General features: G+C 44.7%; 1 protein-coding gene across 1 annotated transcript in view; it reads right to left on the bottom strand.

Annotated features, from left to right (window-relative positions):
* Positions 1 to 13,282, bottom strand: part of LOC149336344 (solute carrier family 2, facilitated glucose transporter member 10-like) — a 93,470-nt gene extending 80,188 nt beyond the window's left edge. Inside the window, exon 1 of the mRNA XM_089552834.1 lies at positions 13,169 to 13,282. Within this exon, the coding sequence (XP_089408960.1) occupies positions 13,169 to 13,205 (37 nt within the window). The 5' untranslated portion in view covers positions 13,206 to 13,282. The remainder of the gene's footprint in view (positions 1 to 13,168) is intronic.
* Positions 13,283 to 16,204: the final 2,922 nt, after the last annotated feature.

Here is a 16,204-nt window from a genome sequence, read left to right as displayed (position 1 = left end):
CCCGAACAGAGCATGGTGGTCTGTGACGATTGGGAAGATGCGGCCGTACATGTAGGGAAGAAATTTCTCAACGGCCCAAACTACGGCAAGACGTTCGTGTTCGGTGATGGTGTAGTTCTGATCAATTGTAGTCGGCGTACTATGACGTAGGCAACAACCTTTTCATAGGACGGACCTTGTCGCTGCAAAATGACAGCGCCAATACTCTGCCTACCAGCGTGGTGTCCAAAATTGTAGCACGAATCAAAGACAGAAAACTGGATCGGAAATTAAGCTTGCTTAAGTTCCGAAAAAGCTGTATTGCATTCAATAGATCAAAGGAAAGGCGGTCCGATGTTGAGAATCTTGTGAGAAAACAACGCTATGAATGCAAAATTGCTCATGAATCAGCGGAAGTAGGACGCTAGATCAATGAAACTCCGAAGCTCTTTGCGGTGTGAAGGAAATGAAAAATCCAAAGCAGCATCAATTTTACGGGGTTGAGGCCTAATCCCACTTTTGTTTACGTGGTAGACAAGTTTTAATAGATTTGGAGGCAAAGTGACATTTCTTCGTATTTAGCAGGCAGACCTGCATATAAAAGCGTTGTTAAAGCTCTCCCAGACGCGTTAGGTGCTTAGTGTATTGTCCACTTAGCAAAGGCAAGTTTTTCATTTGGGGTCTCGGAAAACTGCGTCAGGTGAGGGCTCAAACTTTGCCGGAGCGTTACACATCTCATAAGACATAACATTAAACTCCTATAAGCAGTCTGGTGTGGCCAAGGTTGTCTTTTCTTTGTCCTATACTCGCGCATGAGTATTAGCCAGTAGCCGGATCGCAGGTCGTAGCTGCAGAAAAAATTCGGCTGCCTCCTTCTTTTGCACTAGCAGCTAAGGTGGGTGAAGACCAGGTACTGCATGAAGGACGTATCACGTTGCGATTCAGCACCTCAGCGATAAAAGACAGCAGATGGACGGAACACGTGCTTGTCTCGTAGAGTAGTAGTAGTAGTACGGTACTCGACTCCGAAAATATGAGCCCCTCAAATTTTAAGACTTTCTTGAGTTTATCTACATTTGACCGACTATGTAGTGTGTTGTAAAAGCTCTTTTTGACCTTATTTCCTATGTATATCTGGATTATTGTTTTTCCGGGACAGGTGACTTGTGTATGTTGTGTTTTGTATGTTGCTTCTCCACACTGCCACATGTAAAGGGGGTGGCGGGCCTCTCAAGCTGCACTGTAGAAGCTTTTAGTTCGGCTTCCTCCATTATGTAAAATGGACATCAATAAAAGAAAGAAAGAAAGAAAGAGAGAAAGAAAGAAGGAAAGAGAGAAAGAAAAAGAGGAAGAAAGAAAAAGGTAAGAAAGAAAGAACGAAATAAAGAAATAAAGAAAGAAAGAAAGAAGGAAGGAAGGAAGGAAGGAAGGAAGGAAGGAAGGTAGGAAGGAAGGAAGGAAGGAAGGAAGGAAGGAAGGAAGGAAGGAAGGAAGAAATGAAGGAAGGAAGGAAGGAAGGAAGGAAGGAAGGAAGGAAGGAAGGAAGGAAGGAAGGAAGGAAGGAAGGAAGGAAGGAAGGAAGAAATGAAGGAAGGAAGGAAGGAAGGAAGGAAGGAAGGAAGGAAGGAAGGAAGGAAGGAAGGAAGGAAGGAAGGAAGGAAGTCTCATGTGTCTGCTGCCTTTGTCGTATCTGTTGCGCTGCAGGAATTTCCAAATGGCGTAATCAACCATCTCGTCCAGCAGAAAGTTTTACTGGACTAAGTTTTTTTTTTTATCTCGAGAGCACAAAGTATTTGTACTTACTGTCTGAAAAGCTGAATTCTCACGTATTAATGAATGAATGAATGAATGAATGAATGAATGAATGAATGAATGAAATTATTAAGTTTGATCCCCTTGGTTAGGCATGCAGCAGACCTAGCCAGGACACAGCAAACCTGCGTCGCAGCAGCTGCGTCGCAGAAGTAAGGTAAGTTTAGCACCTAAGCAGGTATACGCATACGTCAGTTGTGCGCGAAACAGGAAGCCGCTTCTACAAACCTTCCCATTCAAGAACGCGAAACGGCGCAGTGCCACCAGCGCGGAACAACTGCCGAGGGCTGACGAAGAAGACAACAATCATGTGCGCCAGCCAGCAAATTGCTGCCCGATTGTCCCGCGTAATAAGTGCTGCGAATAAAAGCATAGCTTTTTAAGCCCCTTGCGTAACAGCGCATTCTGTTTGCAGCGAGGTTTTCCCATCTCGCACAACCTTGACGACGGTGCGGCAGCACATCTGAGCCATCTGAATCGTTTTCCAAGGCACAGAAAATAAAAGGCACGCCACGTCTTGCCCCAAGCATTTTCTTAGGCAGTCCCCGACATTAGCTAGAATTCTGACATCACGAATTTATGATTTCATGATTTTAAAGAAATATGAAAATCATCTGGATCTCCTGAGCCCTAGCCGGATATTGTTATGTACACTATATATGCAAACGCATGGCTAGAGAGGCTGAGAGAGGTAGATTTATTTAAGAGCAAGGCGGAGAAGCCGTCCTAAGGTAATCATCATTGGGCCTGCTTCTGTGCACTGTGGAAGTGGCAGAAGAGAAGAAGGAAGACTATGAAGGGTGAATGTGTGGATAGAAGAAATATTGCATAGATGTGGTTGCATATATGCAACCACATAGTCTAACACTCGACAGAAGCACATCAGGAGTGCTCCTAACCCTAACCGCGAACCTATGTTGTGCAAGAAACAACGGAACACCCGCGTTGCCTGGAGGACTGTCCAAGACTCGCTCCAAGCGCTCAGTACAATGTATTCCGGAAGTGGCCCACAAAGTCAAATTTACGATGACCCCTGTGTCATGATGGAGTTCCAAAAAGTCCTTTCATTTCAGACATTAGTGCATTATACGGAGTGCATTTCACTTGTGTTCGGCGTGAGCTTCGTGCCTTTAGGTAGCTTAATTGTCTCTTGTTACTCTGCTTGCAGGAGTATTTCACTCAGGACGACAAGCCGCTCAGCGCTTCGTCATAGCGACAGCAGAGACTGCGCGAATGTACCAGCAATACTTGCAAGAAACAGGACATCAGTGTGTTGCATGGGTACGACAACTACTTTGCGTGGCCGGCAACAGAGATCAGTCTGGAACATTAACACCAGCCAGCAGCGGACGTCGCACAAACGATTTTGGTCATTTCGTTACCGACTCTGTGCCTCAAAAAAGTAGCAGGAGACCATAACTGATCAACCGGAACCAGTCCACGACATCCGGAACAGGCAAGTATGAATGTGCCTCAAAACCAATGGATCCCTCTCATATGAAGTGCCACTCAACTCATTTCTCTTTTATACTTATATTACTACACCACTCAACTTTCCATTGCTGGATATATATCCACAGCAACGATGATTTCCGAGCACGCATCTTTTGGAAAAGCCCTGCAAACTTTAATGCAGAGTTCCAAAAACTTCTTTTTTCTGTTCAAAGTTGTGTTGTGGAGCGGTGAACATGAATACGAGGATGACCCAGACTTCCTGGAGGTAGAAATGGGCACTCGCCACTGCTGAGACGCGTTTGTCGGCACCAGAACACATGCTCGCGTGCCGTCGTATGGCGCTTTCGCTTAGTAGACCGTTTTGCTCAAAACATTTCGTCACGCTCAGTACCCCTCAACGAGCCCACTCGGCTCTCTTAGTGTCTCCTAATATCACACCCGTCATTTTCCTTTCCATAGCTCGATGCGCTGTCCTCAGTTAGTCAAGAAGTATGACGTGGAATGTAGCCGCACTCCATGTGAATTCCGCCTTAAAGGGCAAGTGCATAGGTTTTATAAATGGATAATCTTAAAAGGGTCGAACGCTTGAAACTTGCTGGTAAAGCATGCCAAGTCCTTTTGGGCTAGCATTTGAAATGGTTATCCAATCACCGAGTAAAATCTCGATTGCCTTCAAGCTTCTCCGCAGAGCACAAAGCAAAGTGGGGGGGGGGGGGGGGGGTAAGGGGTAGGGGGGGTAGGGGGGGGGGGCGTCATGACGTCATCGATGGTATCGGTACATTTCCAAACATTAAGCGCCTGCTTTGAAAGAAAAAAAAAACAACGCAGCCGAAGGCAAAGCCCACCCAACGATGTTTGGCAGCATCCAACGAGGCACGGCAGGGTGTGGCTGACGGCAGCGGTAATTTGAAGTCATACCTTCCGTGAAATCGCACTGAATTTCCCCGAACTCGTATAGTGCTTTGAATAGAAGCCAAAATTCAGTCGTCGATTGCGTCATTATTTAAAATGCTACTGCAAAAAACTTGGCATGCTTTACTTACAGCCTGTATAGACCTGAATTCTTGAATATCGCGAAATTCTCAAAAAGTGGTGTAGCTTCCCTTTAATGCTGTGCTGTGAGGGGCACCCGTCGTCCATTATCATAAAATGCATCTGTAATACGTTGTAGGAGAAGAGAAACACGCGGAAGCGTCGTGAAAACACGCTTACTCGTAAATTTTAGCCTCAGCTACTTCTAAGCGAATAGTGAACGCGTTGATCTGTGCCTTGTTTTTAACTCTTTCAAAACGCATTACTTAAAAAAAAGGAATAAAGAGATAAAAAACACCTCCCTCTCCCTAGTTAAGACCCGAGCATTCTCCATGATAGCCGGTTATTGTACCATCAACGCTGGTACGTCCGTCTAGGCCACAGAAAATGTGATACCGATGGTTGTGAATCTGCAAATCCCGTTTATACGAACACATCCTTCTTAGGTCGTCGCTTCTTCGTCCTTTGCACTCATTCCATCATGAATCAAATCCAACTAGCCTAGCTTTCCACTTTACTACATTTAGAATTCCACATCACAGTTCGTTCCGTTCTTAAGTAATTATCACATACTTGTGTTAGTGCTTATTGGTATCAAAGTAGGAAGGAATGCTGGCCATCGTAACTTTCTTGCTATGTTCGCGCTCCTGAACAACAGTTGACGAGAGAGGGAATGTAAGGACAGTGGATAAACGAACGAGGACAGGCGATAGAGAAGAGCTGAGTGAAAGAAAAAAAGAGGGAGAGGCTACCTACATTTTATGACACAGTGGCGGCCGCAATCTGGTTAGATAATAGATAGATGGATAGTACTTTTATTCATGTTAATTCTCATACAACATAAATCAGATCTAGCAAAGCCTCGAACGGCTTGAGTGGCAGCGCCTGGCCGACAGCGAACATTGGCAAAACAAAGAATCAAAGGAAATTAGGGGCGTTGTAATGAACTTGGCAAAAAAACTCAACAGCGCAGAGAAAAAAAATATATAACTATACAACATCAAAAGGGATGACAGTAATTGGAACTTAAGACAGTAACATAGATGGAAGAATTATGGGTCAGGAAGCAACGCGGAGACATACGGCAAAGTGTTTTTTCAGGGTGTATTTAGTTTTCATGCGGAGTACAGTAGGTGGAAAACTATTGAAGCAGGCAGGTACATAGTAATGACGTGTGCGCTTTCCGTACCAGGTTGAGGAGCGAGGAATGCAGTAGCGGTATTTTGGTCTTAAATCCCGAGCAGGAACATATGGAATCAGGAACTGACTGTACCAGAAGTGTTTTAGCAGAATAGTTTATGTTAACAAAGCGTTGAAACTTGGAAGCTTTAGTCTTCTAAAAATATCAATGTCATTACCAGTGGACAGGTCATAGACAATATTTTTTAGAAGTAAACTCAGAAGCGAATTCACCCTGTGTTTCCAGCGAAACGTGCACTAGCCATAAACAGCACACTGTAGGCTCATGTGTAACACATTTACGGGCAGAAAAAGGCATAAAATATATAATGATATACAGGACACGCGATACAGCACGAAGTCTTTGGCAAACAAAAGAAAGGTGTGAGTTCCAAGAGAGATCACTGTCGAAGATCAGGCCAAGACATTTGACCGAATGCGCATATTTTACGGCTACACATTTACAATTCAAACAGGAGGAAGTGTGCAAATAAGTAGGATGACTCAACTCAACTTGTTTTAATGGGTTCTAATGGTTGCAGTCTATCAAACTACTGCAGACAGAAAAGCGAGTATCTTTGAACTCTTTTTTTTTTTGGCATGATGATCTCCTCCTTTTTGGCACTTTTTGGCATGATGATCAGCCATACTAAACAAATTCGTATAAAATGAAACTGGGCACTGATACGAAAAAAAGCATATCGTAAACTCCCGCTACCAACTAGTATTCGTGCTTCCAATGGGACCGAAAATAATCAGCAAGTATCCACATCGATACAGTTACTAAAAGTTGTTCGGAAATAGAACAGTAAAGCACTGGATACATTGTACCAGAGATTAAAACGGACAGGATACGGCGGTATCGTTTCGATGGAGGCGAAATTCTAGAGGCCCGTGTACTGTGCGACGTCAGTGCACGTTAAGGAGCTCCAGGTGGTCGAAATTATAAGGAGTCCTCCACTACGGCGCCTCTCATAGTCTGAGTAGCTATGGGGCGCTCAACCACACAATCCAAAAATCACAAACATAGAATTTTTCAGAGAAGCTAATAACATGTTAATAGGGAATAACTTGAATTATTTTCGTTGTGGCATGCTCACTCAATAACATTACGATGCCACACCAGTTTTTTGCTATTTGTGTTTTTCCCCTTCCTTTTCTCCCCGCATATACACGTCCTTCCTATGAGCACAGCAAGCTGTAAGCGTTAGCATCCGGTACACCTTTGACACCCATGCCTTTTTAATTGTCTATTACGCAATTTTCAAGGCAGTTTCTTTAAACAATTCAGTTTTACCTGAAACACAATATCAGCATGACTTAACCAAGCTGTGCAGCAATAATTACCACGAGATGAAACAAGTTGCATTCGGCGATGAAATAGCACACTGGTTTTTGTCGCATAAATCCACACATTACATTTAGAACTTTCTCTAATAAAACAGGATCAGCTTGTCCTTTGCCCCATTTGCAACAAGGCAGTGTTGCATAACAATGGACGATATAGCAGCTGAATGTTTGCAAGGTCACTGCATAGGCTTCTGGGGCAACGGAGGGGTACTATCTCGATCAAAACATTACCGGATGCGTGTTCTCCGAAAAAAAAAAAAAATCTATTGCACCTCTAACTCGCTACCCAGTTGCGCGGAATTGTTACCGGCGCATAGATCATGAACGCCTCCTCGAAACGACATATTTCAGGCGATTGGATCACGTGACTGCACCCAAATAATTTCTTTCCACACATTCGCGTCCCGTAAACATCTGGTTTCGAATGCACACTTTTGTTCTGACTGAGAGGAAAAAGTACAACCATCACCAACATAATTATTCTGAGCAGGGACCCCGGAACTTTTTTTTTAATACATGGGCAAGACTTCCAATTTGGTTTTTATTTATTCAGTGCTATATTTTCATTCCATTTTCTATATACATTTTTTTTTATTTTGTGATGCTCAAAGGTGTATATGTTTAATGCATATCAAACGTATATTGACACGGACAGTATAAAAAAGTCGGCACTGCCCGTTTAAATTATGCTATCATGCTCATGATCCAGGGGTGATTCTCAAGAACGCTTCGCGACGCATAAAAACAGATTGCAATCGAACACTGTTCGATCGAGAAGTCGGCATATGGTAAAATAACTTTTTTCTTTCCTTTTTCTAAGCACTGACGATCAAGGATTGGGGTGACCTGGGTACTGTCAGATCTGAAGTGTCTTATCATTTATCTACTGAACACTACGCATCCTGAAGCTTTGCGAGACAATGATAGATCCACGTTTCGGGTACGCTTGAGCCCCTCACCAAAACTTCAAGACTCTTAGATTCGCAACGAATTTAGAATTCAGAACGGGCAAAGCGTTAAAGCTATTTCAATACTTGTCCAAGAACCTTCACGCCTCCTGTCGACAATTTAACTTGCGGTTGATGCGCCCGACCACACTTGGCTGTAAATAGGACAAGTTTTTTTTTCTTCATCATTTCTCTCTACCGTGCAAAGCAGTGTGTAATACGGCTCATCTGCGAACAACGAATGCGTCTTTTATAATTAAGAGTTAAGCTCCGCGATGTGCGTTCTTCAGCGTCATCTAGACGGCTGACCTCAAAGACCAAAGATTAAGTTATCTGCATACAGCCCTTGTATGAACAACAGCTCGGCCACATACTACGTTGCAGGCGCCACGTATTTGCGTGACATCGAGTTGTCGAGTGGAGATTGATCCCACTCGCGAGAAAAAAAAAAAGATGGCTATCTTACGGTGAGGCGAGAGGCTACCTGAGATATGAAAGAATACTTGAGTCGTGTGACTCAAGCATGGTATAAAGGTCAGAAGGACGTGTTGTCGGGCTAGTTGATGTTGCATATCGTAAAGAAATAGTGCAAAAACACATACAGAGAGAGAGAGAGAGAGAGAGAGGGTATGGTGCGGGAGGCTCCGGTTTTAAAAGTATTATTTATGCTGATGATTTTTATTATGATGATGACGATTTATGCTGCGACCTTTACATTATTTTATCAAGTTGTTTTACAGGTTTTAACTGCTGTGATCATTAAGAAAGAGGGTTGATTTTTACTCGTGAACTTCCTCATAATCAACAGTTACGCTTCTTAGATTTGATGACGATGTTCTGCAGCAGCCATCTTTGCTCCCCGCGTACCAACAAAGAGTTGTTGAGCTGCGACTCGGCCTTAGTTTGCAATCTTCTCTTCAGAAATGGTGCCCTCATAAAATGCAGGATAGCCTATAGTCGGATACAACTTAAGTCTGCAGTGAAGCTCCGCCCACATTCAGCCTCCGCGCACAAAATTCCTCCACGACGAAAACGTAGTCCGCTCCTTAAACGTTTTTTGTTACGTAAACAAGAAGTTTTATCACAAGAAAACAATTATGATCTCTAGAACTTTGATACATGGATTGTCGGATATAGTCAAACATTAAAAAGCTGATTTCGTTTACAGTGGCGATTGGCCAGCGGAGTAATACAAGACGCCGTGAACCGCGGCCCAGTGTTGACAACTGCTGTCTTTTTAAAGTTGTATCCTACTATAGACAATCAGGTTTCCCGTCTCTTGCCGGCAGGCTTCCCTGTACCGGTTACATCAGCAGTCAATGAAAACCTCCTACAAAAGCAAAAAGGCTCTCAAAAAAGAAGGCCTCATCACTACTCTATTCAAGAGGCCCGTTTACTTTGCGATGTCAGTGCACGTTAAAGAACCCCAGGTGGTCGAAATTTCCGGAGCCCTCCACTACGGCGTCCCTCATAGCCTGAGTTGCTTTGGGACGTTAAGTCCCCATAAACCAAACCAAACCTCTTCAAAGCCGGTGGTGGTCCCATATGTGCACCAGGTGGCGCAAACCTGGTGCGCATATGGCCAGCAAGGCACCATGTGAAATTTCGTTTTCAGCCCCCTCCCCTACAAGCTTTCTAAAATTTGTTGCCGCATTTGTGGCGGTTGCGAGGGGGGCTGCAAGAAGAGACGTGGCATCGCCTATCTCAACTGCGCCACAGGAGTGGTATACCGCATTCCCCTATCATACGGGAGTTCATATGCAAGCTAAACTGGCCACTGCATTTTTGACCGGCTATGGGAGCATGCAAAAATTATAGACAATAACGACGGAAACTCGAATCTTGTGCGGCATTTTTCCACCTGTTTCAGCACGTGTAGGGCACGTTATGATCAACATTCTTGGAGAAAATTGGTGAATATTGAAATATTGTAAGGTAATGTTGTAGAAATATTGAAGGAATATATAGAAATATTCATCCGGTATGCAGCAAAATCTTTCTTTTAGAGTGTTTTCATCGATCGCATGGAACAGTTAAGACTGCCATAAAAAACCAATGGGGAACGCTTTTGACGGTCAAAAAAAAACGTTAATAGCAAAAAAAAAATTCAGCCTGCCGAGGGGACCTCAGCGGATATATTGAATGTCATAGGCAAATCTTACAATATCTGAAAAATTGCGTTAATATACTGGTTCCCGTTCAAAAAGGCCTTTGTCCAGACTGTTGGGTATGTTTTAAAGATACTAAGGCTTTGGGCAGAAGCGTCAATGGAAAGGGTCGGCTTCTTCTAGAGGCCTTCCTTGCAAAAAGCTATCTGATCTCTGCGTGAGTAACACTTCTATGCATATTTATGATGCTGAGTGTGTTTTTCTAAATTCTTTTTTGCCAAATTAAACCGTGGTTGTGTGATGTGTGTGCATGTAATGCCTACCGTATTTGCGCATGCTTATATTTTCCTTTATACTATCTGTTTTTGACCTCAATAAAGCAGTTGGTAATAGCGCTTGTTAATCGTCATATAAGTCTCTCCTTCCTCGTCTTTTGTCTTTGTTTTTGCGCTATTTCTTTACAACATGGTATAAAGGAGAGGTCGTTAGGATTGCCTTTGCTACACAGTTCTGTACAGGCTGTACTGTCTGAGAGATGGACTGTCTCACACTGTACTGTCTCACACACGCACATGCACACACACACGCACGCGCACGCGCACACACACGCACACGCGCACACACGCACACACGCACGCACGCACATACGCACACACAGGTTTATTCTGTTGCTTTTCAGTATGCGACCGCTCCAAATGTGAAGTTGCTTGAGCAATGGCAAAATGACAAGTTCTGTTTGAAGGACTACTTAATTAAGAAGGTTCATAAAGGAAGCTCCACTTTGAGCTGTCGCTGAGGTTCCAAGAACACGATAATCTTGCCCGAAGCCTAACAGGAATAACGTGGATACTTTCATTGGTAACTTGCAGAGCGGTATGACACCACTCCCGGTCACGTCTGCAGCGGCGATGAGACAGCATTCGCTTGTGTGAGCAACACACCGGAGGTTGTCGCAGCACGAGTGAAACGTTCAAGCCACATCCGACGAGGGTTAAGAAAATTCGTCACGTTCTTTTTTTACACCGTCAACTCTACCGGAAGCGTTATGCCTTCGATTTTTACTTTACAGACTCTCCTGATTAGCAGTGCATTAGCATGAAGTGTTCTTCTGGCCAACCGATGGTAATGGATTTGGGCAGAAATGTTCCCGCTTGCGTTGGGCCGCGTCATAAGCTGCACAAAGTGCTCAAAGGAGAACCCGATACTTGTATCTCTAAGGAATCTTGAGACCAATATCAGCATCCATGGCATCGAAGAGGTCAAGAAGTACGATAGCCGCTTGCTAACATTCCTCCGTCAGCGCAGCCATCATCCGCAGCCACTCGACGTTTTCAGTTGTCTCTTTAACACTACATTTAGCGATTGGTAGTTGGATAACTCGTGAAAAATTATTACCGTGCGAAACGTAAGAAAGGAGGTCAGATCTGCCAATACATCAGCAGGTACAAAAAAAAAGGGGCTATGTTGCGAGCAACAAAATGGTACCGTCTTTGTCAAAAGTAACCAGGCTGCATGGTTTACTTCTAGCTTGTATAGAAGAGCGCTTGTGGCTTTCCTAACGATCGAAAGGTGTTGGAAGGTAAGAAGACCCCCAGTCCTTACCTTTAACGACCATTTCAGCTTCAGGGAAGCTGTAAGGGCTCCACTGTACGAGCTAGAAGCAAACCATGCAGCCTAGTTACTTTTGACAAAGACTGTACGTATGTTTCAAACCAAATGCAATAGCAAAGTCTTTCAATCTGGTAATACTGAACCCTTTACGGAAGAAGACTGTCGGACGCCTGCCGTTACCGACCACCTGCGGAACCAGCCTCTAACCAGCAAGAAAGCGCGGATCAGTCATCCATCGGGGTTTAAACATGTAACTCGCAAATTCTACATCTAGACACACCATATGACCACTTAAGAACTACTGAGAGAAATAGAGTAGCTGAAACCGTAGCTGCGCCGGGAAACGATCAACACGTATGACGGCTGCGTACATTTATTCACTTCGTCCAGATGACATCCTTCCTTCCCCGAAGGCTGTTCTCGGAAGGCTGACCTCAAGAGAAGGAGAAAATTTCTGACGCTCGAAACAAGCTGCAGATCGAAAATGAAAGAGGTGAAAGGATCAAACGTCAGAGCAGTAAGGGAAGACATCAAAGAAGGGAAAATACCGTGATGGTGTAAGCAGCTGTTCAAGTTCCGACGGCTCCGCTGCCAACCGAATGATGGCACCGAAAGTGACACTTCATTTTTGAACTCTATATCCCAAACAAAATTTCCTGGCAGGCTGATGAGGTTCAATTTAGAGCCTGTACTTTTAGTTTTTCTGAAAAAGGCCATACAAAATCCGTTCAACTCCTTTGTTTCGGCAGATTCCAAAGCACCAACTGTTTTGAAGTTGCTGTGTAGTTCATATGAAATAAAAAGGAAAGTAGGAGCCCCTACTTTTTCTTAAAGGAAGACGTCTGTAACGTGCAGAAGAGAGACACCGTATTGAAATTTTCTAGTCGTGCGTCACCTTTGGCGCAGACCCTGAAAGCCTAAAATGTGCATTAAAAATATTTTTACGCGCTTTGACCAGCGTCTATTCTTCCTGTCGGCGTTCCACTGCTCCCAGCAAGGAAGATGAAGTAAGACAGATATGTAATTATCAGCAGAAGATACATTTTCGATGGCCTTTACCTCTGAGTTCGGCAACATTGATTTCTATGTGCATGTGATGGGCATTGCCCATCCACACATTTTACAGGCTGTAACTTCTTCGCGTGCGGCAAATAGAAACAATTGAATGTTCATTTCTAAAAATTGACACACTACTCCTGGCCCTTACCTGCAATGAAATACCGTCGCCCAACGTCCCTCGCAAAGCAGACCTCTCGCGGGTCAAATCCACATCAAATCAAACCTAGTATTTCACTTTTTATTATTGGTGACGACAATTATTCTGCTCCTCCTCCCCACAGCCCCTGAACAGTACTACTTCCAGATAGATAAGATGGTTTGGTTTGGTTTATGGGTTTTAACGTCCCAAAGCGACTAAGGCTATGAGAGACGCCGTAGTGAAGGGCTCCGGAAATTTCCACCACCTGGGGTTCTTTTACGTGCACTGACATCGCACAGTACACGGGCCTCTATATGGGTTGAGCTGGCTAAACGTTCCTCATGAAAGGAAAATCCTTAAAAGGAACCTTTTTCGCTTAACCCCCTGCGCTCTAAGAACTAAGACACTGCTAGGTCAGCGGAAATATGTTTTGCGCTATCATCAGAGTGCAAAACGAGATGTGTTGAATGAACAGCTCAATGTCGATGCATATGCACATGACGAAGATGCGGCGCAGTTTCCCGTCGTTGCCATCACGAGGACGTCAAGGGCGAGACGTACGTGGTCGGTGATGTGCAGGGCATCCGTTTTCCAAAGGACGTGTGGGTTTTCCACCGTTTTTCAAGTAGGTATATAATAACTCGCTCGTCTTAATTCGCTCAAGTAAAGAAGCTCTTACTAAAGTCGGTATTTTTTTAACAACGCCACCGCCGGTTCCCAATGCTACAATTCAGTGATGGTCCCGTCACCTATGAGTGAGCGAAGAAACTACTAAATTCCGAAACAATTCCTTTGTATCGGCATATGCTTAGCCTTTGTTCTCAGTAGAGGGGACGTAAGTACGTCTGGTAGAATTTGAAACTTCCGTCGCAACAAGGGGACGCATTTTAGAACGAAGTTTCCCTTGCTGCTAGGGCACTAATTGCTGCAACCACTTTTGGCGTCAAGCCCTAGACTACTTCGTCGACTATTATGATTGTTGTCATTCATTATGCATAATGAAGAGTTGAATTTGCATCTTTTATGGCTGAGTCTTCCGTATAAGTGGCCTCGCTGATGTACCTGCCACGCTGCCGGGTCGGTGCGAAGGACGATGTGCTTGTTTCATAGATAAAGTTTTCCTTAAAACAAGCGCTTTAATAATGCAGCTGCGTGTTGCCGACGGGTTTCAAAGCTGAATGCCTTTAGGCTTCCTTAGGCGATGAAATAGCGGCTTATCAGATGCTTATCACGTGAGGAAGGAACCCGAGCATCGAGAACGAGTCACGTACGCGTGCCTCTTTTGTTTAAGTAAAAAAAAAACAAAAAGAATATGCGAATGAAGTGAGACGTCCAACCGTTCAAGGAAAAACCACAAATGCTTCCTTCATATAGATTCTTGTTTCGAGCGAGATGAGACATTTGTAGGTAAAAAATATGTAAGCTACGCCCACGTAGTAGGTTTAAGAAAAATATTAATCTCTGCAGCGTCCCAAGTAGCTGTCCACGAGCGCTTCGAGTGAAACCTTAGCGCTGCCGTACGCACTAATGGCTTTCTTGAAGAGAACCTAACGTTACGAGAGAGAGTTTGAGCTGTACAGCTGCTCGCTAGATGACATACATTAGGTTGGGGCAACCTACAAAGAAGAAAAAATAATAAGCTCTGCAGAGAAAAATTTAGCAATGCAATCAGATTGTCTTCCATGCTAAAACTCTTATCCACCGCAGCGATTGCCTAATCGTTTGAGCATCCGCCTAGCCTGCAGAAGGTGCGATCTGTCCAGAGTTAACCCTTTACTGCCCAGTGTCGCGAATTCTCGACATACCATTTGCACACCACATACTCATCACTGCACAGAGCTTGTACCTAAATTTTTACGTCAACTCGTTCTCACTATACAGCGCTTTCCGATTATCCATTTACATGGCGCCGTTGAGAATGAAGTGTGCGAAGAAAAAGAGGGCGTGAATGTGCTACTCTCACCCAACGTCCAACAACTCCTAGTCTCATTTTCCGACAACTGTGGCCGGAAAAAATTGAAAGACATTTGCTGAATAAAAAAAAAAAGTGTTTACTGCCTGGGTGTTTGAGTTGGTTCGAGTCCTTCACAAAATGTACCAAATGCTAAGGTTGCCAACTAGCGATATTGCGATTTCTCAAGAAAATTTTGATATTGATCCTGCCAGCTGAAGTGAACTCCTATTCCTCACTCCAAGCCCATGTATAAATCCTAGGGTTAAACAAACTATAACATGCTTTACATTTCCGGAGCCCTTCACTACGGCGTCCCTCATAGGTTGGTTGGTTTATGGGGATTAACGTCCCAAAGCGACTCAGGCTATGAGGGACGCCGTAGTGAAGGGCTCGGGAAATTTCGACCACCTGGGGTTCTTTAACGTGCACTGACATCGCACAGCACACGGGCCTCTAGAATTTCTCCTCCAAAGAAATTCGACCGCCGCGGCCGGGATCGAACCCGCGTCTTTCGGGTCAGCAGCCGAGCACCATAACCACTGAGCCAACGCGGCGGCCGTCCCTCATAGCCTTAGTCGCTTTGGGACGTTAAACCCCCGTAAATCGATAACTAAAACATTTGAACAGATAAGACATTGCTGAACTCTGTGAACCAGATGAACCACTACTGAATAGCGGGAGACCCATGTACCTTGTATGCCGATGACGATGTGCATGTAATCACATAGCTCCTTGAGTCAGTCCTGCAGCGAAAAAAGCATATATCCTGGGCTGAAGTAGAGAGTCGACCTCATAAAGAAAAGTGCACCCACGGCAGAGGAACTGAATCGGGCAATAGTTAGTGTCTTTGAGTCTCTGAGGCTTTATATATAGAGCGTTCGAAAAACCTCAAGGGCGGGAAGTTTTATAGCACGCTCTTCCCCGTAGCTCGGCAGGATACGTCGTTCACCAAGTTGGTTCATGACGGGTTTGGTTTGGTTTTTGGGGTTTAACGTCGACTCAGGCTATGAGAGACGCCGTAGTGGATGGCTCCGGAAATTTCGACCGCCTGGGGTTCTTTAAAGGGCCACGGACCAGGGTCCGGACATTTTTGAAAAACAAGCCCACTGCATAGATGAGGCATCGAAGATAACCTCTGCAAAATATTAGAGCCATGCGCGCCCCGAAAAGCTGCGAAAATTCAAATCAAAGCCCGTTCGTTCTTTCCTTCCTTCAAAAACGGGCCCGGCCCACTACTCTGCACCCCGCTGACGTCAAGGGGGGCTACTTTCGCTAAAGGCACTCCATTGGTGCATCGTTCTGACTGACGGGAGAAGGTTGGGCGTAGCCTTGGCGTCGCGTCGTCTGCACAAGGCTTTTCGCAGCGCCTTCTGTTCTGGCTCATGCCTACAAACCCGCATGAAGGAACAAAAAAAAAAAAAACTGCGGAGGGAGCGTGCGGCGACAGCCTTGAACCCTAGCCATAAAAAGTAAAAAAATAGTAAAACTGAGGGAGTTGGTTCGCCCCCCCCCCCCCCCCCCCCCCCGCCGTGATCACGTCACGAGACGCTCTGCGTGCGCTCTCCCTTCTCAGTTTCTT

The sequence above is a fragment of the Amblyomma mixtum genome, chromosome 7 (assembly GCF_055824585.1).
Source record: "Amblyomma mixtum isolate Tamu chromosome 7, ASM5582458v1, whole genome shotgun sequence".
Classification (NCBI taxonomy): Eukaryota; Metazoa; Arthropoda; class Arachnida; order Ixodida; family Ixodidae; genus Amblyomma; species Amblyomma mixtum.
Note: the sequence above shows the minus strand (reverse complement) of the source record. Positions and strands in the feature narration are given on the sequence as shown.